Here is a 26,870-nt window from a genome sequence, read left to right as displayed (position 1 = left end):
AAATGCCTCTGGAGTCAAGATCTCTCTCGATAACTGACAATCCTAAAGTCACTAAACCTCCAAATGATTTATAGTTTTAGCAGTAATTTACCTCAATAAAATAAGATCTAGGACTTCCCTGGTGCTGCAGCGGATAGGAATCTGCCTGCCAATGCAGGGGACATGGGTTCAATCCCTGGTCAGGAAGGACTCCACACGCCACGCAACATACTAAGCCTGTGTGCCGCAACTATGGAAGCCCGAGCTCTACAACCTGGAAGCCACAGTTACAGACCTTGTGTGCTTAGCTCTCCACCATAAGAGAGGCCTCCACAATGAGAAACCCACGCACCACAAGGAAGAGCAGCCCCCTGCTCGCCGCAATTAGAGAAAGCGCAAGCAAAGCAAACGAAGATCCAGTGCAGGCATAAAAAAAAAAGAAAAGAAGCTCTTAAAGAAAAAAAAAGATCTAACGCAATAAAGGACCAAAAAACCACCATCAGTTCTTCTGCCACCTAGGGAAGGGGAGGGTGGCCTCAACTGTGATGTACAAACACCACCATCTCATCTCCTCTATACAGACGCCAGAGTAGAAGGACCTGTAGAAGCCCTGTTCACTACTTAAGACAGTTCCTTAACAACCAGTGAGGGGATCTGTCTGGTGGTCCAGCGGTTAAGACTCGGCGCTTCCAATGCAAGGGGCATGAGTTCGATCCCTAGTCTGGGAACTATGATCCCCCCTGCTACGTGGCTTGGCCAAGAAAATTTAAAAATGAAATAAAATAAGAAAAAACTCACAATTAACTTAAAAAAAAAAAAAAAGTGAGTATGTGCTCCACCCAGAACTGTAATTGCAGAAATAACCAACCTGAAAGGCTAGCGAGTGCAGCTAACGTTGTTGCACACTTCTCTTTCTCCAGCAATTCCAACACATTTTTCAAGCATGACATTGCTACAAAGTCAGAACAGCCTCCCCGTTACAAGTGGGTAATTTGAGAGCCTGGGTGATGGACCCTTGCCAGGGCTGCAAAGAGTTTGGGTTGCAATCTTCACTGCTAGGGTTGCAATAGGTATGTAAAATTTGCAATCTTGATTCCGACCTCTCTTCAACCATCCTTCCCTATACACCCACACTCTGGTTCTTTAAATCTGACCTGAAGACTTGATAATACATCTGACTTTGACGGATGGATTATCCTAAGCGGGAGATGAGCTTCTGTAAAAACTACAGGCCGAGCCATAGCTGAATGGGACTCATCTGAGTCTGATCATTCAGAAGATGACAGGAAATACAACAAGCCCCAGAAGCCAGGAAGTCTACGGCCTTTATAACTTAATCTAACCATGTATTTCAACATATTGTGTCCCCATCTCTTTGGAAAGAGGAGCCGTTCCTGCCTGGGGCTGTTGGATAGCTTTATAAGGCTGTTGTTCTCTTTCCTCTGCAACCCAACGCCCGTCTACCGACACTGAGATATGTTAGCAGAGAGTAGAGGTCAGCTCTGGAGAACTCAAGTGACCAGCCAGCCTTCAGTCGCTGGGCCTTCCCCTAAACAAGCTGACGTGCGGTAACAGCAGGCGGCCAAGGTCAGGTCAGCTGGTGGAATTACACACCAAATACAAACTCTCTCAAGAGACACTCGTGAGAACGTGTCACAGGCATGCTGGCTACTCTCTCCACATTTCACAAACTGCCCTCGAGGATCTACTCAGACTCACATACAAGATGTGGGCAGGGGTCCTGAGTACCCCTAACCTGACCATCAGGAAAGGGCAGGGGACCCCAGGCTCTGGAACTGGACTGCTGGGTTCAAGTCCTGAGTCAGTCACTTCTAGGCTTTGCAATCTTTGCTTCAATTCCTTGTGTCTCTTGTTTTCATCCATCAAATCAGGACCTTCCTTATTAGGGTGTGAGGATGTAACCGAGCAGGACCCTATGGGGCCTTCCCTGGACAGGCCTTCCCCCATATCCTCTGCTTCAGCTCCTCTCGGAAGCACCTAGATAATAGTATTTGATGCAAATGTCCTGAGTTGTTTTGCAGATCTGAAAAAAACTCCCACCAAATGGAAGAGCTACTTGATGACCAGGAGCACAGAGCCCCAGGCCTCCTGGGGCCTGAGGACCGATAAAGTGAACCCCTGTGGCAGCCCCTGCTCCCTCCTTATCAGCCAGAGAACCGTGCACAAGGCGATCACATACCTCGCAACACCGCCCACCCCTGCCTCGCCTGCCATTTCAAAGTGCTGTGCTGAAACGCTTTGGAGAGTTGAGGCTTTTTACAGCATGAGCCACCCATCTCCTTCCATGGTCCCGCAATAAACCTTTCTCTGCTCCAAACTCTGACGTTTCAGTTCGGCCTCACTGCGGCATCAACAAGGACACAAAGAGTCAACACATACAGAGAACTTGGAACAACTGGGCCTGGCAAATGGTGAGCGTTCACTCAGTTAGCTATTATTAACTAAGAAAGGGAAAAAGCAAAGGGAAACATGTTGCATTCTCTACTTCCACCTCCCTTTCTGAAGTGACTCTGATTTGCTTTCTTAACGTAAACGATGATGTCCTTTGAAAACATTTGCTCTGTGCAATATGAAGCATGTTTAACGATTAGTCCACAAAAACAACAACAAAAAGGCCAATGTTGATGCTTCTTTGGGAGAAAGCCTGCAAGTGAAGGTTAAGGCTGCTGTCCGGGGCTCCTGGAAGAGCTCAGTCATTCATGGGCTCACAGAAGTGTAAACAAGACGGTTACCCTTTGGGGAGGTTTGTTGGCCAACATAAACCTCAAAATGAGCCTAAAGAAGTGTTCCCTTGTTTTAAAATCACCTTTATGGCCTGAAAAAGTTTTTTTAAAAAAACCTACACTTTAAAAAAGTATATAAACTATTCTGACACCAGAGGAAAGAAAAAAGGGAGGAAGAAACAGATGCAAATGGCCAAGTCCCTGTGAGAAGAAAGAGTATTTTTCAAGCATGAGCCCACTTCCAGGAAGTAAGGGAGTTCTTATCTGGCTCAAGCAGAAAAAAAGATCATTCCACTCTAAAGGCTAAGGTAACAGTAGAAAAATCAGACAGTAGACATTTGATAAGTATGAGTTGTCATAATTGACTGTGAAGCAGAAAGTACTTGGTATTTTGAAAGTACTGTTCAACTAAGAATTGGTTTCCGAGGTGGCACAGTGAAAAATCCATCTACCAATGCAGGAGATGCAAGTTTGATCCCTGAGTGGGGAACATCCCCTGGAGAAGGAAATGGCTTCCCACTCCAGTATTCTTGCCAGGAAAACTCCATGGACAGAGGAACCTGGGCGGGGCGGGGTGCGGCAGGCTATAGTTCATGGGATCACAAAGAGTTGGACATGACTGAGCACACAGCACCGGGTTGTGGTGGGGGGGTTGTCACTCCAGACAGAAAGGTGTTGTTAGTCGCTCAGTTGTTTCTGACTCTTTGTGACCCCACGTACTACAGCCCCCCTAAGCTTTTCTGTCCGTGGAATTTTCCAGGCAAGATTACTGGACTGGGTTGCCATTCCCGTCTCCAGGAGATCGAACTCGGGTCTTCTGTATCGCAGATTCTTTACCTTCTGAGCCATCAGCGAAGCCCAGATGAAAAGGAAGAAAACAATAAAAACCATCAACAACAACCAAAATGCTTTTTAATTAAAGCTCCAGATGGAAAATCGTCATCAGATTAACCTTCCTAAAGACCAAAAAACAAATGATTTCTCTGGGGCTCTCATCTGCCTAACACACTTCAGTATTTCCCGAGCCTGTGGGAGAGGGTGGAGCACATCTTGAGGGAACGGAGCCCCCACCTACCTTTCCAACCTTGCTTCTCCACCAGGAAAAGGGCCACTCCTGCCAGACTGGCTTCCTGATTTGTTCCAGGGGAGGAACAAACCATGCTCATTTCAGCTTTGTGTCCCCAGCACCTCCCACAGTGCCTGGCACACAGCAGTTTCTCAGTAAACGGTTACTGATTCGACAGAAATGTGAATGCGTTCACACCTGTGCCCTGTGCCTCCCTCCCCGGAAGCCCCTTGCCTACCCGCCTCATGAAGACTCAGCCATCCTCCAAGGCCTCCTCCTCAAAACCAGAACCAAAGCACCGGCCCTTACGATTCCCCTCCACCACTCTCTATACCTACAGAATCACAGCCCTTTCAGACCTTGACTGCTATTGAAGTATCTCTTGTTCCTGTGTTGGGCCTGCCCCACTAAAATAGCAGTTTCTGGAGAACGGCAGGATATTGTGAAGCAAAGAGAAGCAGTGGAAAGGTTACTGATCTGCAGCTAGGCAGATCTAGTTATGTGGCTTTGGGAAAAATTGTCTGAGAGCATTTTGAACAGGGTCTGGAACATAGTGTGCACTTCATAAAGGCTACTGGGCTTCCCTGGTGGCTCAGCAGTAAAGAATTCGCCTGCATTGCAGGAGATGTGGGTTCAGCCCCTGCGTTGGGAAGATCCTCTGGACAAGGAACTAGAAACCCACTCTGGTATTCCGGCCTGGAAAATCCCATGGACAGAGAAGCCTGGCGGGCTATAGTCCATGGGGTCTCAAAAGAGTTGGACATGACTTAGCAACTAAAGAACAACAACAACAGAAGCTCGGAACCTCAGTTCTCTCACTTACAAAATAATACTGATAATAAATTCTCTGACAGGTAGGGTTTTTTTTTTATATACATAGTTTTGTTTTTATTTATTTATTTATTTATTGGCCTTGCCACGTGTCATGTGGGATCTTAGTACCCAGATTAGGGACTGAACTCTGGCCCCTGCCCTGGAAGTGCGGAGTCTTAACCACTGGATCACCAGGGAAGTCCTAAAGTGGGTCTTTATGAAGATTAGAAATAATGTCTGAAAAGTCTCTAGGGCCTTCCTTAGCACAAAGTGGCCAATCAGTAGCCACATGGCAGCTATTTTTGCAAAGCTTCATGCTGGGTGCAGAGAAAATGCCCCATAAACATTTATGGAATGAGTTGAATGAATGGAGAGAGAGACAGTCTGATATCAACTCAGATATCGAGGGGAAACTTGTCAGTCATTCATTCAACAGATCTTTATGAAAGGCTTATCACAATGTCCCAGGCTTTGTTCTGGGTGCTGGGTTTCGACAGTGGCACAGCCCCCTTGCCCTGGGAAATGGACATTCTGATGCAAAAGGCAGATAATAGAGGGGACAAGGCAACGGAAGCTTATGTGGTATTAGGAAGAACTGATGCTTTCCAACTGTGGTGCTGGAGAAGACTCTTGAGAGTCCCTCGGACTGCAAGGAGATCAAACCAGTCAATCCCAAAGGAATTCAACCCTGAATATTCATTGGAAGGACTGATGCTGAAGCTCCATTACTTTGGCCACCTGATACAAAGAGCTGACTCATTGGAAAAGACCCTGATGCTGGGAAAGATTGAAGGCAGGAGGAGAAGGGGGTGGCAGAGGATGAGATGGTTAGAGAGCATCACTGACTCAACAGACATGAATCTGAGCAAACTCTGGAAGATAGTAAAAGACAGGGAAGCCTAGCATGCTGCAGCCCATGGGGTTGCAAAGAGTTAGACATGATTTATCGACCGAAAAACAACAATGTGGTATTAGTTGCTATGCTGCTACTGCTGCTGCTAAGTCGCTTCAGTCGTGTCCGACTCTGTGCAACCCCACAGACGACAGCCCAACAGGCTCCCCATCCCTGGGATTCTCCAGGCAAGAACACTGGAGTGGGTTGCCATTTCCTTCTCCAATTGAAGAGGAATGAAAAGCAAGGTGAGGACAAGCAAGGGACTGGGTAAGGGAAGTCTGCAGAGGTGGCGTTTAGGCAGAGCTTCAGAGGGGCAGATCCTAGGAGAGCTGGGTTTTGTGAGCCGTCCTCACTCTCAGGCAGACCGGGTACTTTTCCATGGGGCAGCCTCTGGTGCCAGGAGACCCTGCTCCACCAAAGAGGCTGCAGTCTGGCTCCTCTCAACTCAGACCAAGCCGCAGACGCTGCTGAACCAGCAATTACAAACTTATTTTGACAAGACCATTTGACTCAGCCACTTAGCCCCGAGTGGAAGTAAACGGATGATAATCATACCGCCACTGGTCTGTTCCCCAGAAAGTTCAGATCGCTGTTTTCTCCGAACAAGTAGCCTTCGGGGTGAGTTGAATCAAACTTCTCTCCTCCCATAATGAAGTGGCTGGCAAAATAGCTTCCTAGAGGGCGAGAGACAGAAACCAGTCAAACTAAGCCAAGTGAACAAGCCGATTCAGGGGGAAAGAAAAAGAAGGTTAACCCTTCAACAAACAATTAGAGCCATTTCTAACCCTAGGAAAATTTTCTTCTCTTGATTGGGGATAATGGCACAAAATACGCAAAATCCTAGCAGTGAGATATCAAATATAAAACAGATCACTGTTTTCCTTTTGACATTCTTTTCTTTGGCTGTACTTCACGTGGTGTTTCTCTAGTTACGGTGACTGAGGGCCTCTCTTGTGGTGGCCTGCTGGCTCAGTGGTCTCAGGGCTTAGTTGCCCTGCAGCATGTGGGATCTTCCCAGACTAGGGATCGAATCCCCCCTTAATCCCCCCATCCCCTACATTGGCAGTCAGATTCTTAACCACCGGATCACCGGGGAAGTCCCTTTTGACATTCTTAATTGAATCTTTGATGATTCAAATGATCTGCCTATCCCACCAAGAAGCAAAAGACCAGAAGGCCCCACAATGCACCTTAATGTGTATATATATATATATGTATTTTGTTCCTGAATTTTTTCCCTTACACTTGAAATGGTTATTCCTTATTCTGCATGTACTCATGAATCTTAACTGCGGGTATCAGCATGCACGCACGCACATACGTTCCTTTGCCCAGACTTTCCATACACTGGCTCATACCCAAACACAGTCGTCTCAGCATTTCCCTGCCAATTCCGTGTATACCTCCATCACCCTCCACAATGAAGGGTCCTTGTGTTCCATATTTGCTTCAAAATGATGGTTTAATAGGAAAATACAAATTAAGTAATACTGCCCCAGGCTTTACCAATATACTACCACACAGACTCTTGCCTGGAAAATTCCATGTACAGAGGAGCCTGGCGGGCTGGAGTCCACTGGGTCTCAAAGAGTCAGACACAACTAAGCGACTGGGCACTCACATACCACACAGATTATGTTGCTTAACTGGACAAGTTTAATGATTTTGAAAGACACAGACACGCATATACACCCTAGTCCCAAATTCATTAGCAGTCTTCATGGCCAAAGTTACAGGGACATCAGTCAGGTCCCACCTTGATCAGCCAGGAGGCAGGAATATTTTCAACCCTACACCAACTAGAGGCAATCTGCAGGCAGGGTCAGGATCTCCAACTGCCTTATGGAGACAGATGGAGGAAGTGAGCCAGGACACGATGGCACTAAGTAACCCAGGGAGGCTTAGGTAACACTGCCCATTCCATCTGGGAACACTTTCCAAATCTGATTAAATGCATGCTTCTCACAGACTGGATCAACAACAGGTCCTACCGCATGGCACAGCGAACTGTGCATCAATATTCTGTGATAAACCACAATGGAAAAGAGTATAAAAAAGAATGTATATATACAAACAGAATCATTTAGCTGTATAGCAGAAATTAACACATTGTAAATCAACTATATGCCAAAAAAAACCAAAACAGTAACAACAACAACAAACCCCAATGCTTCTTAGCTCACATTTCTATAATCTAATTTTCCCATAAACGTAAACTGTTCAAAAGTGAGTGACTCGGCCATATCATATTCCATCAGTGCTCTCATATACCCCAGTTCTTGGATTAATACAAAGAACTTACGAATCAGCAAAAAGTCTTCTTTATGTGTTATATGGCTAGGATAAATGTTTCAATTTTTTAGGTTTACAGAAAACTCTAAAAGATGAGATTCAGCACTTTCAGCCTGTGAAGAAGCCACAGCAACAAAGGCAGAGAAGAAAGTTCTAACAGGAAAACTGAATCAAACATTCATTTTTTTGGATTTTCTACACATGGAGTTGCTTTGGTCTAGAAACACATTAAACAAAACAACATGGATAAAATCCCTTGCCACAAAGTGAGGCAATTCTTTAATTAACCAGCAAGCAGGAAAGCATTATTTGAGAGTCGTTGTTATTATTTTAATTCCGTCTGACTCTTTGGGACCCCAGGGACCGTAGCCTGCCAGGCTCCTCTGTCCATTGGATTTTTCAGGCAAGAATACTGGAGTGGGTTGCTATTTCCTTCTCCAGGGAATCTTTCTGACCCAGGGATTGAACCTGCATCTTCTGCATTAGCAGGTCGATTTTTTTACCACTGAGCCACCTGGAAAGCCCCTTGTTTGAGGGTAAAAGCAGCCGAAACCAAAGCAATCAAGGAGGAACCCTTGAAAGTTACCCATCAACATGAAAACACACAGGGGCAGCAATCTGCAGTGATACACAGCGCAATTCATCATTTAGGAGCTTAGTTATAAATTATTTATGTCTAGCACTTACTAGCCCTATTTTCCACGTGCATAATTTATAGAGAAGGAGGTGCCTAACTGTCACAAACAGAAGCACCCATCTCAAAGAATTTATCATTTACTGTCGAACATTAGAAAAATACATTTTCTACACATTAAGACATTATACGTTTACTATACATTAGGTGAAATTAGGAAAGATGTTTACATTAATGGGTGGCTTGCCCAGATCATGAATAAAGAATGGGGAGAAGCAGGTTCGGTGTCTGGAGTGGTACAGGCTGAGTTCAATCTGGGACACGCTGAGTTTCTAGGACCTGGGAGCCATCAGGTGAGGGACGTGAGGACAATGAAATCAACGGATAATCAGCTTACACATGGTAGTGATTGATTCTAGCAAGAGAAGAGCACTAATGGCTTCAGGGTTAAAGCCTTCGGGGTTAAAGCATTAAAGATGGCAGGGTTCTACTGGAAATGCCCTTTTGGGGACAGCCATGATAATGAATGAAATTACCCAGAAAGCAGCGTGTAGCGCTAACTGTAGCCTTGTCTGGCATTTTATTTTTTTAACTTTCAACTTTTTATTTTTAAATAAATCTATTCAGCTGCACAGGTCTTGGTTGAGGCATGTGAACTCTTAGTTGCTGAATATGGGATCTAGTTTCCTGATCAGGGATCATACTTGGGCCCCCTGGAATACAAGCTTGCTGTCTTAGCCACTGGACCACCAGGGAAGTCTCTATTTTATTTTATGACTATTTAAAAGAAAAAAAAATTTTTTTGGCTGCACTGCACAGCATGTGGGATCTTAGTTCCCCAACCAGGGATGAAACCCACATCCTCTGCATTGGAAACTGAGTCTTAACCACTGGAGTGCCAGGGAAATCCAGCCTTGATGGCATTAAAAATCAAGAGCACACATATACAAAGACCTAAAAGTAAGGTCAATAATCCACAGGTGAAAAGGAGGATTTTTTTAATTTTGAGAGAAGTGTCAATGCCACACTGATCTATCTCCCTGACACACTTAAAATATGAATGCCTCATCAGATAAAAGAAAAACGTTCTGTTTGCCGAGGATGCCCAGAGGTGAGGATCAGGGCGCAGTGACCTAGACGGTGTGGCCACATCAACAGATGGGAACACCAAACACACCAACAGTCCCTGAAAAAAAGTGCCTGGTGGACAGTTTGTGCACATTTCTGCTTCTTAGTGAGAACTGTGCACCAAGATCAGAAATGGTACGGAAAAAAGAACTACACTGGAACATTTCTTTGCCTATTTGCGGGAAGGAAACAACACACATGACTAGTAGATTACCTGCAAGTTTTTCATTATTAATTGGCTATAATTTTTATTTAGAGTTTTTATTTTACTTTGTAGGCCACCTATGTAGCATGTGGGATCTTAGTTCCCTGACCAGGGATCAAACCTGCAGTCCTCGCATAGAAAGTATGGAATCCTAATCACTGAACCTCCAGGGAAGTCCCATAGTTGGCTATAATTTATTAACCAAATCATAATTGGAATTCTTTGCAGGCTTTAAGAAGATACATCTTGGGACGTCCCTGGTCCAAGGGTTAAGAAGCCACCTGCTAATGTAGAGGATGTTGGTTTGATCGCTGGCCCGGGAAGATTCCACATATGCCAAGGAAGAGTGAAGCCCAGGAGCCACAACTGCTGAGCTCCAGAGCCCAGAGCCCGTGTTTCACAGCAAGAGAAGTCAGTGCACCGAAACGCAGAGTGGCCCCAGCTCGCCGCAACTAGAGAAAAGCCCTCGCAAAGCAATGAAGACCCAGTGCAGCCAGCAATAAACTCAATTTAAAAAAATCTAACCCTTATTTTTAAAAAGACATATCTTGCGGTAATCATTTTGCAAGATACATCTAGATCAAACTATCATGTTGTGCCCCTTAAACTTACAGAATGTTATTTGTCAATTATATCAGTCGAACTGGAAAAAAGAAGCCACATCATACACAAAAATTATATACTTTTAAGAAAAGTTTTTATTGAAATATAGTTGATTTACAATGGTGTGTTAGTTTCAGGAGTATAGCAAAGTGATTCGGTTATAGATATACTTTTCCATTACAAGTTATTACAAGATACTAAGTATATAGAGTATAACTGCTTGTGCTATACAGTTGGTCCTTGTTGGTATCTATTTCACATATAGTAGTATAGACATTTTAATCCTAAACTCCTACTTCATCACTCACCCCCTAAATTGTATTTGAAACATAAGGTGTGTGGGGGAGGGAAAGGGGGGAATCAGTGATTAATGGGTATAGTTTCAGTTTTGCAAGAAGAAAAAGTTCTAGAGATCTTAACACTAATGAACTGTTAACACTTGAAAATGGTTAAGGTGGTTAAGTTTAATGTTATGTATTTTTAACCACAATAAAAATAAAATATCAAGGGGGAAAACCCCATAAGGTCTGGCCCAGAATGATCAGTACTAGTACAATTCAGTATTTTTTTTTTTTTTTTTTTGAGTATTAGAGAAAAAAAAGGCATCCAGATTTTTAAAAATCACTTACAAGGGAAGAAAATTACACCAGTACTGTTCTTCCAGATCAGCACTGTTCAGTAATAATATACCATGACAGGGCTTCCCTGAAGGTGCAGTGGTTGACTCTGGTCTTCCACTGTAGAGTCAAGGGTTCAATCTCTGGTCAGGGAACTAAGATCTCACATGTCTTGAGGCGTGACCAAAAAAAAAGCAAGCCACATATGTAATTTTAAATTATCTAAGAGCCATATTTTTTTAAGTAAAAATAATCACAATTAATTTGAATATATTTTATTTAACCCAATGTTGGATATTCTAATAACCCAATATATCTAAAATATTACTTCAACATGTAATCAATATAAAAATATTTTCAGGTGCTAGCCACATTCTTTTTTCAACTATCCGCTAAGAAGAATACAGCTATTTGTTACTCACCATGTGAAAAAGAAATATCTTGAAATTAACAATCTTAACTAGTTTACCCAATGAACTACACTACTGGGGTACATTCCTAACATCATAATGAAAGTAAATGTTGCTCAGTGGATTCCAGAATTTATGTCTGCCCTAATGAGATATTCTGACATTTCCCACCAAACCACTATGGACTATTACATCACACAATAAAGGGCAGTTGACACTTCTCATTTTCTTCAACTCTGTATTTAATGGATACCCTAAATGTTAACAAACAAAAACTCTTAATTTGGGGGGACTTCCCTGGCGGTCCGGTGGTTAAGAATCTGCCTGCCCGTGCAGGGGACACAGGTTCAATCCCTGGTCTGGGGAGATTCCACACACCTCGTAGCAAGTACTGAGCCCACGTGCCTAGAACCGGTGCTCGGTAACAACCCACTGCAGTGAGAAGCCTGCGCACCCTCACGAAGAGTAGCCCCTGCTGGCGGCGACGAGAGGAAGCTTGTGCACAGCAGTGAAGACCCAGAGCAGCCAAAACCAAAATTAATTAACTTAAAAAAGATAATGATTCTCCCCCCAAACAAACAACAAAAAACAGTTTGCAGCCTTCTAGGTTTTCCTATACATATATAAGCACATTCAAGTTTTCGGTTTTGCTTTACTTTGTTTTTTAACCTACTTAAAATATTACTCATATTGATCTGCATGTAGCTTTTTTTCTCTAATGTAATATTGGCATCTTTCCAGGTCTGTACTTATGTATGGACTTATGGATTGACTTCATTGTTTTTTCCCCTGGCCCACTCCAATTAGCTTACAAAATCTTAGTTCCTTGACCAGGGGATCGAACCCAGACCAGGCCAGGTCCTAACCACTGAACCACCGGAGAATTCCCAAGCTCATTGTTCTTAATGACTATATAAAAACAACCTCTTTTTGAAGGCTTACTCTATATACCAGTGCTATAGTAACAAATATTACATATTCCTTACAACCCTATAAGGTGCGTGTCAACTATTTTTTTTTTCTTATTTTACCAAAGAGGAATTGAATGCCCAGAGAGGTTAAGGACTTTGTCCAAGGTCACACAGTTAAGAAGAGCCAGTGCCATGCCCCCAATCCAGCTATTTTTATTCCCGAGCCTGTGTGTGCTCTTAACCATTATACTATAATCCCATTGACTGCCTAGATTGAATTAACTGTTTCCCTCCTGATAAATGCTCCCTACTCTTTCTCGTTTATGTTGCTTGCCTGGTTTTCTTTTTTCTTTTTTCTGACACATTGTCTTATTTTATTCAAATAGCAGTCTGCTCACACATGATCCAAGAACACTTGAATAATAAAGCAAATATAATCACGTTAAAAATTGGTCTTCAAACATCATAGCCAATGATGCCACGCTTGCCTATAATCTTGCCAACATAAAACCACATTCACACCTCAGTGGCCACCAAACCATTCAGTACAGCTTCCTTAACAGTGAGCTGTTTGAAGCTACCAGTTTTAGCACTGTTGATAATTTTTTTCAAGCTCTGAATTGCTGTAGGGATCTCAGCAGGGGTTAGAGGAACCAGCTCCTCCTTGGCATAGTACCAAAACGTGGCCAATCGAGGCTTCGAGTAAGTCAGCGTTGACCAGCACCGGGGTCTTCTCCGCGAGGTTACGGACAAACCGGGCCATGGTCCTAAGACGGAGAGCCCATCACCCCGACTAGTTTTTTTATTTTATTGTTTTTACATCTGGAATTTGTCCTTGTGAACTGTGTGAGATAAGGGTTTAATTTTTTTTTTCCAAATAGGAAACATCACTAACATAATTTCTCGACTATTCCATCTCCCCCACTGATTATTTCACTTTCTTGTTTATTTGTGGTTGTGCTGGGTCTTCGCTGCCACGGGGCTTTCTCCAGCTGTGCCGAGTGGGGCTCCCCTCTACTTGCGGGGCCTGGGCCTCGCATTGCGGTGGCTTCTCCTGCCGCTCAGTCAGGCTCTAGGACATCTGTGCTTAACTGTGGTTCCCAAGCTCTAGAGCACAGGCTCACAAGTCGTGGCCCTTGGGCTCCTCCACTAATTGAAATTTGATTTTTATCATGCTATATATATATATCTAGATCTGGGTCCTATTCTATTCTGAACAAGTACGATATAGGGTTTTTGGGGGGTTGGTGCACCCCGGGGTCTCAGCTGTGGTGTGCAGGACCTTTCCAGTTGTGCCATGGGAACCCTTAGTTGCAGCATGTGGGATCTGGTTCCCCGACCTGGGATCAAACCCGGGGCCCCTGCATTGGAAGTGTGGTTGTCTTAGCCACTAGACCACCAGGGAAGTCCCACAGTACGGTTTTAACAACTGTAGCTTCACAGTATATACAGCAAGACACAGTCAGTGGACCCAAACCTTCCCACGTTCTCAAGTCCCCAACGTTGACCCTTCTACCTGTTTTCCTTCTACTTTGTGGAGCACCTTAAAAACCCTGTAGTTACCAAAGTCTCAATACCTTCACCTTCCCTATATTTGTATTCATCCTTTCTTCCCGTCTCAAGAAGATATTCCTATTGTCCCCATCGCAAGCGTGATTTTTTCACCTGGGTTCTCATTCCCAACTAACTCTACCTCCTCCAGACCTCATCAGCAACAATCCTTCTTACTCAAGATTTCCATTCCTCGTTCTCCACTGGCTTTTTTGTTGGCCTCTACAAACATATTCTCTCCCTCACTTAAAAAACAAACACAAAAACAAATGCCTGAAGACCCAACCATCCATCCACGCACTCATCCACCCACCAGCCCATCCATCCATTAATCCATTCCTCCATCCTCTGTCTGCTCCCACCCCCACATCCAACAACCCCTCCGATCTTTACAGCACTGCGCTGAAACTCTTCTCTGGAACGAGGCCAACCAGGCCAACTGTCTTTTCTCACACTTCATTCACCTTATGAATGCTCAGAAGACTTCAACACTAATTTCTGTCTTTTTTAGCATTTCTTTCTTTATTTGACTGCTCTGGGCCTTAGATGTGGCATGTGGTGGGCTTCCTCCAGCTGTGGTGAGCAGGAGCTACTTTCTCATTGCGGTGAGGGGGCTTTGCACCATGGTGGACTCTCCTGTCGCGGGGCACGGCTCTAGAGCTTGAGAGCTTCAGGAGCTGCAGCCCGTGGGCTCAGTGGTTGCAGCTCGCTGGCTCTACAGCACGAGCTCACCAGTTGTGGTGTGCAGGCTTACTTGCCCTGAGGCATGTGGAACCTTCCCCGACGAGGGCTCAAACCCGTGTTCCCCCCACTGGCCAATGGCTTCTTAACCACGGGACCACCAGGGAAGTCCTCAAGCTCTTCTCTTTATTTTATTCAACTGGCATAAAACACTTGGTATTTCCTTTTTTCATATTTATTTATGCATTTGGCTGCGCCGGGAATTAGATGCAGCATTTGGGATCTTCCATCTTTGCTGCGTGTGGGATCTAGTTCCCTGACCAGGGATGGAACCCAAGCCCCCTGCATTGGGAGCTCAGAGTCTTAACCACTGGACCACCAGGGAAGTCTCTTGACTGTTATTTTTAAAAACAGTTTTTATTGAGGTATAATATACACAGCATAAAATTCATCCATGCTACAATTCAATGATTTTGGCAACTATCACCACAATCCAGTTGAAAACATCACCACCACAAAATGCTCCCTTGTGTCCATTTACAACTAATTCCCACTCCCACCCCCAGCCTTAAGCAAACCCTGCTCTGCTTTCTAATTCTTTGTATTTGCTGTTTCTAGTCCATACAAATGGACACATACAATAATACATCATCTTGTATCTGGCTACTTTCACTTACCACAATGTTTATGGGGTTAATCTGCATTGTGTAGTGTATATCAATAGCTGTTTTCTTTAAATTGCTGAATAGTATTGTAATGAATGAATATACCTTATTTTGTTAATCCATTCACCAGTTGATGGACATTTGGATTACTTTCAGTTTTTTGATCATTATGAGCAATGCTGTTATGAACAACTGAACACACGGTGCTGTGCGTATCTATGTCTTCATTTTTTTTTAACAGATATACTCGTTGGAAAAGACCTTGATGCTGGGAAAGATTGAAGGCAGGAGAAGGGGACGACAGAGTATGAGATGGCTGGATGCCATTATCGTCTCAATGGACATGAGTTTGAGCAAGCTCTGGGAGATGGTGAAGGACAGGGAAGCCCCGGTGTGCTGCAGTCCATGGGGTCGCAAAGAGTCGGACACGACTGAGCCAGTGAACAACGAGAGGAGTGCAACTGCTAGACCATAAGGTGAGTTTATGTTTAACTTTTTAAGACACTGGACTTAACTTTTTAAGACTCTTTTCCAAATTGGCCATTACCATTTTGTTCCCACCTGTAAGGTACAAGGATCCCAATTTCTCTGCCTTCTCACCAACACGTGATGTTGTCTTTTTTCCTGTTGCTTTCCTAGCAGTTTTGAAGTGCTATCTCATTGTGGTTTTAATTGTACTTCCCTAATAACTACTGATGCTGAGCATCTTTCCATGCGTTTACTGGCTATTCCTGTATCTTCTTTGGTGAAATGTCTATTCAACTCTTTTGTCCATTTTTAAATTGAGTTGTTGTCTTAATATTGAGTTGTAAGAGTTGTCAAAATATTCTGGATGTAAATCCTCTATGTGTTTCGCAAATATTTTCATTCAGAAGGTGGCTTGTCTTTTCATCTCCTTAATGTTGTTTGAAGTAAAAACATTTTTAATTTGGAAGAAATCCAATTTATCAGTTTTTTCCCTTATGGATTTAGCTTTTGGCATTGTATCAAAGAACTCTGCCCAATCTGAAACAAATACATAGCTTCTCCTATGTCTTCTTTTAGGGGTTTTATAGTTCTAACTCTTGAATCTAAGTCCATTTTTAAAAATTTTTGGCCCCATCATGGAGTATGTGGGATCCTCAACCAGGGTTTGAACTCTCGCCGCCTGCATTGGAAGGCAGTCTTAACCATGGGGACACCAGGGAAGTCCTCTTTGCTGTCATTTAGTCACTAAGACGTGTCCAGCTTTTTTTGTGACCCCATGGACTGTAGCTCAACAGGCTTCTCTGTCCATGGAATTTCCCAGATGAGAACACAGGAGGGGGTTGCCATTTCCCTCTCCAGGGGATCTTCCTGACCCAAGGATAGAACCTGAGTCTCCTGCACTGGCAGGCAGATTCTTTACATCTGAGCCACTAAGGGAGCCCTGGGGAGGTCCTAGGTCCCTTTTAAAAACAGCTTTACCAAGAGATAATTCACATACCATACCATCCATCTATTTAAAACATACAGTTCGATGGTTTTTTAGTATATTCACAAGTTATGCAACTATTCATCATTATCTAATTTTAGAACATTCTCATAATCCCAGAAAGAAACCCTGTTAGCAATCACTTCTCATCTCCCCCTCCCCCAGCCACTGGCAGTCACTAATCTCCTTTCTGTCTCTATGGATTTGCCTCTTCTGGACATGTCATATAAACAGGATTATACAATATATGCCCTTTTGCCTCTGGCTTCTTTCACTTCATGTTAGTGACTTTCAGGTTTCAGCTAAGCTATAGCACATATCAATATGTCATTCCTTTTTACTGACGAATAACACTCCACTGCACGGATTTACCACATTTTATCAGTTGTTCCAGTCACCAGTTGTTGAACATTAGGGTTATTCCCACCTCTTGGCTACTATGACTAATGCTGCTATGAACGTTCATCTACATGTTTTGGTATGGAATATTTTTATTTTTCTTGGGCATACATACACACACATACACCCCTAGGACTGTAATTGCTGAGTTATAAAGTAACAAAGCATTTGAGGAGCTGTCAAATTGTTTTCCATAGCAGCTGTACCTTTTTACATTCCCATCAATGGTGGACCAGGATTTCAGTTTCTCCACATTCTCACCAACTCTTACTATTTGTTTTTAAAAATTATTGCCATCCTAGTGGCTGTGAAGTGGTAATCTAACTGCAGTTTTGATTTGCATTCCCCTAAAGGAAAAAGCAAGAGAGTTCCAGAAAAACATCTATTTCTGCTTTACTGACTATGCCAAAGCCTTTGACTGTGTGGATCACAATAAACTGTGGAAAATTCTGAAAGAGATGGGAATACCAGACCACCTGACCTGCCTCTTGAGAAACCTATATGCAGGTCAGGAAGCAACAGTTAGAACTGGACATGGAACAACAGACTGGTTCCAAATAGGAAAAGGAGTACATCAAGGCTGTATATTGTCACCCTGCTTATTTAACTTCTGTGCAGAGTACATCATGAGAAACGCTGGGCTGGAAGAAGCACAAGCTGGAATCAAGATTGCCGGGAGGAATATCAATAACCTCAGATATGCAGATGACACCACCCTTATGGCAGAAAGTGAAGAGGAACTCAAAAGCCTCTTGATGAAAGTGAAAGAGGAGAGCGAAAAAGTTGGCTTAAAGCTCAACATTCAGAAAACGAAGATCGTGGCATCTGGTCCCATCACTTCATGGGAAATAGATGGGGAAACAGTGGAAACAGTGTCAGACTTTATTTTGGGGGGCTCCAAAATCACTGCAGATGGTGGTTGCAGCCATGAAATTAAAAGACGCTTACTCCTTGGAAGGAAAGTTATGACCAACCTAGATAGCATATTAAAAAGCAGAGACATTACTTTGCCAACAAAGGTCCATCTAGTCAAGGCTATGGTTTTTCCAGTGGTCATGTATGGATGTGAGAGTTGGTCTGTGAAGAAAGCTGAGCGCCGAAGAATTGATGCTTTAGAACTGTGGTGTTGGAGAAGACTCTTGAGAGTCCCTTGGACTGCAAGGAGATCCAACCAGTCCATTTTGAAGAAGATCAGCCCTGGGATTTCTTTGGAGGGAATGATGCTGAAGCTGAAGCTCCAATACTTTGGCCACCTCATGCGAAGAGTTGACTCACTGGAAAAGACTCTGATGCTGGCAGGGATTGGGGGCAGGAGGAGAAGGGGACGACAGAGGATGAGATGGCTGGATGGCATCACTGACTCGATGGATGTGAGTCTGAGTGAACTCCGGGAGTTGGTGATGGACAGAGGCCTGGCGTGCTGCAATTCATGGGGTTGCAAAGAGTCGGACACAACTGAGCGACTGAACTGAACTGAAAGGCCAACTGGAGAAGGCAATGGCACCCCACTCCAGAACTCTTGCCTGGAAGGTCCCATGGACAGAGGAGCCTGGTGGGCTGCAGTCCATGGGGTCGCTAGGAGTCAGACACGACTGAGCGGCTTCACTTTGGCTTTTCACTTTCATGCATTGGAGAAGGAAATGGCAACCCACTCCAGTATTCTTGCCTAGAGAATCCCAGGGATGGGGAAGCCCGGTGGGCTGCCGTCTATGGGGTCGCACAGAGTCGGACACGACTGAAGCGACTTAGCAGCAGCAGCAAAGGCCAACAATAGTAAGCATCTTTTCATTACTAACATGCTTATTGTTCATTTGTGTATCTTTGTTGGAGAAATGTTTACTGAAGAACTTTGCTCCTTTTCAGGTTGTCCTTTTGTTTTTGAATTGCACACATTCTTTATATAATCTAGACACAAATCCCTTACCATATAGAAGATTTGCAAATATTTTCTTCCACTCCATGGTCAATATTTTCATTCTATTTCATTCATTCATTCTATGTGAGTTAATTTTTGGTGATGTGAATAAAGGGTCTAAGCTCATTTTTATGCTTGTCAATATCCAATTATCCTAGCACCATTTGTTGAAAAGCATATCCTCTCCCTGTTGAACTGTCTTGGCACTTCTGTCAAAAACCACTGACCATAAATATAAGGATTTATTTCTGTCTTGAATTCTACTGATCTATATGCTTCTAGCTGTACCAACACCACACCATGTCTTGATGTAATTTTTGAAATTGGGTAATGAAAATCTTCCAAGTTTGTTCTTCCTTCTCAAAATTGTTAACGATATTCTAGATCCTTCGCTTGTCCGCATGTATTTTAGAACTGGCTGGCCAGTTTCTTCAAAAAAGTCTGTTGGGGTTGTGACAGAGAACGTAGTCAATTTTTAGATCAATTGGGAGACCACTGGCATCTCAACTGAGTTTTCCAATTCATGAACATGAAATGTCTATTTATATAGACCTCTTTAAACTAATCTTTAGTTAGAGCACTAATCTTGATAACATTTTAGCATTTTTAGTGTACGAATCACACACTTAAGTTAAATTTATTCCTGAAAATGACTACATTCTTTTTGCTGCTATTGGGAATGGAACGGTTTTCTTAATTTCATTTTCAGATTATTTGTTGTTGTTTAGCCACTCAGTAGTGTCCAACTCTTTTGCAACCCCATGGAACCCGCCAGGCTCCTCTGTCCATGGGATTTTCCAGGCAGGATTACTGGAGTGGGTTGCCATTTCCTCCTCCAGGGGATCTTCCTGACCCAGGAACTGAACCCAGGTCTCCAAGTCCTCTGCATTGCAGGCGGACTCTTTACCGCTGAGCCACCAGGGAACCCCTTCAGATAATTGCTTGTATATAAAAGCACAATTGATTTTTTTGTGTTTATATGATCTTTTATCTACAACCTGACTCATTTATTAGTTATAGTAGGCTTTTTTTTGTAGAATCCTGAGTATTTTCTATACATAGGATCATGTCATCTGTGAATACAGTTTCACTTTTTTCTTTACGATCTGGTTGCCTTAAAATTTCTTTTTTATGTGTTTCTTTGTTTGACCTTATTGTTAGAATCTCCAATCCAGTTAGAATCTTCAGTCATTACTGAATGGCAAAAGCAGACATCCTTGTCTTGACCCTGATCTTAGGAGGAAAGAAATCTGTATCTCACCATTAATTATACTGGTAGCTATGAGTATCTCATAGATATCCTACATCAGAGTGAAGAAGCACCTTTCTATTCCAAGTTTGTTGAATGTTTTTATTTGAAAAGGTATTGGATATGTTAAGCAGTATTGATCCAAGGTACTGGAGATCATGTAGTTTTTATTCTTTATTCTACTAATATGGTGCATTAACATCAATTGATTTTTCAGATATTAAACCAACCATGCATTCCTGGCATAAATTCCACCTGATCATGGTATATTTTATATTCTTATTTATCTCTTTATGACTGCATTCTACATTTGATACTAGATGATAAGCACTGAAATTCTGGAAGGAGTGTAATTCTTAAATAATGATTTTTAAAGACTGTAATTTTTAGACATTTAAAAATATGATTTCCCAGCACAGGCGCTCTTTCAGAAACTAAAAACTTGGAGCCAAAGTTTTGTGCCTATCTAGCACAAATAATTTGATAAAATAAGAAGCTACTGAGAATTTCCTGGTTGTCCAGTGGTTGGGACTCCATACTTTCACTACCACAGGTTTGATCCATGGTTGGGGAATTAAGATCCTGAAAAGTCATGCAGCACAGCAAAAAAAAAAAAAAAAACAAAAAAAGAATCACTATGATTGTTAATTTTTATGTCAACTTGGCTAGGGCTATGGTGGTCAGTCGTTTGTCCAAACACCAATCTAGATGTTGCTGTGAAGGTATTTTGTAGATGTAATTAACCTTTATAATTAGTTGACTTTAAGTAAAAGAGATTAACCTGGATAATGTGGGTGGGCTTCATCCAATCAGTTGAAGGCTTTAAAAGCCAAAACTGAGGTTTCCCAGAGGAAAAGGAATTCCGCTGTAAGATTCACATACATATGTATGGCTGAGTCCCTTTGCTGTTCACCTGAAACTACCACGACATTGTTAACTGGCTATACCCCAATGCAAAATAAAAAGTTTAAAGTATGGGGAAAAAAAAACCAAACACAGAAATCCTGCCTGAGTTTCTCGTCTGGCAGCCTGTCCTACAGATTTCAGACTGACGAATACAACATGAATTCCTGAGAATCCAGCTTGCTGGCCAGCCCTACAACTTTCAGACTTGCCAGCCTCACAATAACGGAGGGCAATTATATGTGTACATCTCCTATTGGTTCTCTTTCTCTGGAGAACCCTGGTGATACAACCACCATAGAGCCTGTATTGTTAATCCTCCCTTCTGTGACCCACATCATGAACTACAAAGTTGATTTGAGGGCTTCTATCCTGATGCTTGCCATAGGCATCAAAATCCCAGGATCAGAATCTATACACTAGCACACAGCACAGTCCATCAGTGCCCGATAATGTGCGTTGACAGTAATAAACAGAATGAGAAGAGAGGTGCTAAGGAACAAAAGAACACAACCACTATCATATAAGGAAATCAAAGGCCCTCAATCATAAGACACAATCGAAAAGTAAAAGAAATCAGTCTGCTCTCAATGAAGTAAGGTACAAATAAAGCAAAAATACTGGAGGTTTCCAAAGTAGAATTACCACCTTTTAAGTGTTCAAAACTAACACCAGCATTTGAACTCTTGAGCTTTATGACTCCACCATTAAATAGAACAACCATTAGCTTTATTATGGTATTAAATGTATTTACTAAAAATTTTAGAAACCTTTTTTTTTACCATTTTAAAATATTTTTTTATGTGTGGACTATTTTTAAAGTATTTATTGAATTTGTTACAACATTGTTTCTGTTTTATGTTTTGGTTTTTTCGACCTCAAGGCATGTGGGATCCCAGCTCCCTGACCATGGATCGAACCTGTACCCCCTTCATTAGAAGGCTAAGTCTTAAACTTTGGACTACCAGGGAAGTCCCAAGAGACCTACTTAATTTTGGTTAATGCATCAATCAAAATTTGCCAAAACCAAATAATTCTTTATTCTGCAGTAAGTTTTCCTGGCGGCTCGGTGGTAAAGAATTCACCTGCCAATGCACGAGACGAGGGTTCGATCTCTGGGCTGGGAAGACCCCCGGAGAAGGAAATGGCAACCCACTCCATATTCTTGCCTGGGAGATCCCATGGACAGAGAAGCCTGGCTGGCTACAGTCCACGGGGTTGCTAAAGAGTCAGACATGACTCATCAACTAAACAACAACAAAGCTAAGAGAAACTTTTATAACTGTACAACCAGCAAAGACTTAGTACCCATGCTTCAGAAACTGCTCTTGCCCTAGGACAGACCCACTTGACAAGCATATGTGTACTCCAATACAACAAAAAATTTGGAGAATGATGATGTTAGCTGTCCAGGACTCTGATTACCATTCTGAATTTTATTTACTTTTTAAAAAATTATTTATTTATTTATCTGGCTGCATCAGGCCTTAGATGCAGCACGCAGGGTCTTTGTCCCCTCATGTGGGATCTCTACTTGCAGTGCTCAGTAGCTGTGGTGTTTGGGTATGGGTTTAGTTGCCCCGGGGCATGTGGGATCTTAGTTTCCAGGGATCTAATCCCCTGCACTGCAAGGCATGTTCTTAACCACTGGACCACTAGGGAAGTTTCACCATTTTTAATTTTACTCTATGTTTTTAACTTTTTATTTTGTATTGAAGTATAGCCAATTAACAATGTTGTGAATAGTTTCAGGTGAACAGAGAAGGGACTCAGCCATATACATACATGTAACCATTCTCCCCCGAACTCCCCTTCCATCCACGCTGCCAAGTGACATCGAGCAGAATTCCATGTGCTACAGAGTAGGTCCCTGTTGGTTATCCATTTTAAATACAGCCGTGTATACATGTCCATCCCAAACCCCCTAACTATCCCTTCCCCATCTTAAATTTTTATAATAAGTTTCCCTCTTAACACCTAAGCAAAATGAATTACTCCTATTTTCCAATTTGCTCAAATATGTAAGAGGGAAATGAACTAGATTTATCAGGTACTGAATTAAAGTGAATGTCTTTATGGTATGCTATTTCTTCCTGGACAGAGGAAAACAGAACCAATGACCCTTATCAATATGGAGACACCTTTCAAAAGTTGGGCCTGCGTGCATAAAAACAACACCTCAGCAAAACTATACCTTTGCTGAACAAATGATCATGGGCTTTGAAAGAAACAAAGATCTCAGAGGAGGATTTAAAAGCACAGAATGGCTTCCAACTCAAAAATTACAAAGGCACAACCCTGTGCCTTTTAGCACTGTGCAGAACAGTGCTGAAAACAGCTTTCTATGCTAATGTAGAAACAGTCTACAGCAACAAATTCCCAACACACTTCCTGTTATTTAAATGATTAATATTTGTGTATTTATTAACAAAGCTAAAAACTGCCTGAGAACATATGCATAATACTAGTCATTGCCGCATTGTTTGTAATAGTAAAAGGTTGGGGCGGAAAGACACTTCCAAATGTTCACCAGTAGCAGACTGCGTGAAAAACCAATAGCACGTACACACCAAGGAATGTTATTTTATTTTTTAATTGATTGTTTTGTTTTTTAATGAAATTTTTTTTAGTTGTTTTATTTTTTAAAAGAACAACAATAACAGCAACAACAACAACAAAAACCCTAATATGGAGATAACAGAAAAAGACCTCCAATATCTTTGAAAGTAAAAAAAACAAAACAAAACACAGTGCAGAGCAGTCTAAGTAGTTACACTTGTATTTACACAAGAAACTGGAAGAACTCCAGAAAGTGGTTACGTAGGTATGGGCAGCATATGGGGAGGAACTGGGTGGATGAACAGGCACTGTGAGAACTAGACTCTCACTGTATGCCTTCTCATTCTTTTCAACTTTGAACTATGTGACTCTATGACTGATTCAAAAAATAATTAATTCTAAACAATTTTAGGCTATTTTATTTTCACCTATCTCTAGTAAAGAACAAAAAAAAAGCTATAAACCCAAGTGCCAACATGAAATCAGCTGTTCTCAATATCTTTTAAATGTTTCCAGGTCAACATGCGTACAAAATTAAGGGGTTCCTTTAAAAATACAAAAAGCAGAAAAACCAATTTCTGCTGGGCACGTGGAGTTATAGAGACTTCCTGGTGAGCCAGAGGGCGGTCCCAGCTCAGCCAGGTTGGTCACCTGGAGAAAGCTGATTCTGCTGTTTGCTTTGTTCCACTCTCAGCACCAAAGATAGGGAGACCTCAAGATCAGCCCAGTCTGATCCTTCAACAGGGAGACAGGCCTCTGAGTTTTGTACCAATACTGATGCAGAATAGCCTCCATTCCACTAATCATCAAGGATGAGTTCAAAATCCAATTCCTTAAGAAAGGCAGAGGCTGATGGTTTAGTAAGAAAAGCACTAACTTGCTGGGTAACCTTGGCCTTTACCAACCCACTTCTCTGAGTCTCCATTTTCTTACCTGCCAAATGAATGGATCAGGGGCCAGATTCTCTGCAAGGTTCCTTTGGGGCTCAAATACTATAATCCAGGGACTGCCCTGATGGTCCAGCAGTTAAGACTCTAAGCTTCCAATGCAGGGGGCATCAGTCCTATTTCTGGTAGGGACTCTGTATGCTGCACTGCCCGGCCAAAAAAACCAAAAAATATTATAATCCAATAATCAGGTAAATTTAAAGATCACACAAGGGACTTGCATCTGCCTTGCAATGCAGGGGACGAAGAGTCGATCCCTCGTCAGAGAACCAAGATCCCACATGCCATGGAACAACTAAGCCTCTGTGCTGTAACTACTGAACCCTCGAGCCACAACTAGAGAGAGTCCTAGACAGAGTCAGTTCTCTGCAGAGAAAGATCCCCGTGTGCCGAAATGAGGCAACACAGCCGAATAAATAAAACAATAATAATGATAAAGATCACGTGAAAGATAGCAGATGCCTCTAGACTAGCGCATATACGCCAAGTACACAAATTTTCAAGTATACAGAGGTCTGCCGACTGGGACATGAATGTTCTGATTCCTATTTTCTGTGTTTTACGTTCAACATACAAAATTTGGTCCACTTGCTACAAAGATTTCTCTCGTGCAAAAGCTCTGATTAAAAAATGGGTTAAAAAAGATTGGTAGAGCAGAGATGATGATTTAAGACTATAAGTATGGAGGGTGATGGTTAGGGAAAGTTTCAGTTTGGTCCATTACCCTTGTATTATCATCATCCAAGATCCACAGTTGGATCAATATCCTTTGGGGACTTTGATCGACCTATGCTTATTCCGATAAGTGACGGATGGATAAATACTCTTCTGAGGCAGTGAACTCCACTGCAAACTCCAAGTTCAGCAAAACACGCTCCATATGCGAATCAATAAAAGCTAAGTGATTTCAGAAAAGTCCACAAATAATTGTGTATATTTTTGTCGACTAAAAAGCAAAATGCATGCCTCCTTTAGCACTGGGTTCATAGTTGTAATTAGCCAGAGCTTTATTAAAACACTAATAATGCCTCCCTTGATCTCAGACTATACTAAAGCAGTTCAAAAGCATATTCATGTCTGCAACGTTTCATTCTTTGCCACAAAAGCAGTGTGCAACACAGCCTGGCAGACACACTGCAGGGTGCAGCTTCATTGTCTGGTCCCAGCTTTCACCTGGCACAAACTGGATCGACTGCTGAGAAACCAGCTCATCTCATTAGCATGTCTTTATTCTACTGCTGTAATTCTGACATCTCTCCAAGATCATGAAAATCTTCATCAGGTCCAAAGCCGAAGGGAAGATGGTAGCCATGGGTCCCCAGAAGTCTTGAGAAAAGTATTGAAAAACAAAGAGCCAGGAGTTAGGGTCTTGGCTAGCAGTTTCGAACTGGCTGGTGCTCAATCCACTTGTAAGCCTCTCTGTGCTGTCAAAATTCTCCTCCACTTCCAATATTTATGGTACAAGCCAGAGGCTGGAGACATATATCGTTTTAATGATTCTGAAAACAAACATAATACTTCTAGACATTATCAATACCTGTGCCCTATCCCAGGGCTATTCTCATTCCAAATGCCAGGGTTGCCACTACTCTGGCAAAGCGACAACCCGAATGACTCTGATACATTTCTGTTAAACTCCTTTCTTCTGACAGCCTCTTGAAAAAGCACCCGCAACAGCAAACGCATTTTCGCCGCCATCCTCCAGCAGCACCCCCCAACCCCGCAACCAGGAGAACCTAATTCAAACCTGTGCCTCCCTCTCCGGAGGCCACCAGGGCCAGCACCTAGCACAGGTGCCCGCTTCGGATGCCAACCCGTTCCACCTCACCCTCAGCTCCTGAGGGGGCCCGGGCACCGGGCGGGAAGGAAGGGACCCGGTCTGCGCCGTGGACACCCCGCCCCTCGGAGCCGCAGTCCCCCGAGCGCACGTCTCCGTCACAGGACCCGATGGCGCGCAGGCCGCTCCCAGCCCCCGGCGGAGGGGCTGCCCACCCCGGCGACCCCCGCCAAGGGCCCTAAAGCAGCCCCTCCCAGACCTGGTCCAACACCTCCCACCCTCCGAGATGGCTCTGCAGCGCCGTCGGCCTCTGGGTCCCCTGGGCCCCCGGGGGACCCCCCGCGCGGGGGCATCGCGACCTCCTCGCAGCCCCGGCTCGCGCTCACCGGACTTGGGCGGGTAGCGGTACACGGAATTGGACGGGATGTCCACCTCCTCCACGCCCGCGTGCTGCCGGCTGGTCAGGGCCCCCAT

The 26,870-nt window shown here is 43.1% G+C and overlaps 1 protein-coding gene across 1 annotated transcript in view; it reads right to left on the bottom strand.

Annotated features, from left to right (window-relative positions):
- RNF157 (ring finger protein 157) overlaps nucleotides 1–26,870 on the bottom strand; it is a 79,953-nt gene extending 53,083 nt beyond the window's left edge. The window contains exons 1-2 of the mRNA XM_052657171.1: nucleotides 26,783–26,870; nucleotides 6,053–6,171 (exon numbers count right to left, since the gene is read on the bottom strand). Coding sequence (XP_052513131.1) covers nucleotides 6,053–6,171; nucleotides 26,783–26,870 — 207 coding nt within the window. The remainder of the gene's footprint in view (nucleotides 1–6,052; nucleotides 6,172–26,782) is intronic.

The sequence above is a fragment of the Budorcas taxicolor genome, chromosome 19, assembly GCF_023091745.1.
Source record: "Budorcas taxicolor isolate Tak-1 chromosome 19, Takin1.1, whole genome shotgun sequence".
Lineage (NCBI taxonomy): Eukaryota > Metazoa > Chordata > Mammalia > Artiodactyla > Bovidae > Budorcas > Budorcas taxicolor.
This window is presented reverse-complemented; position numbering and strand designations above follow the sequence as displayed.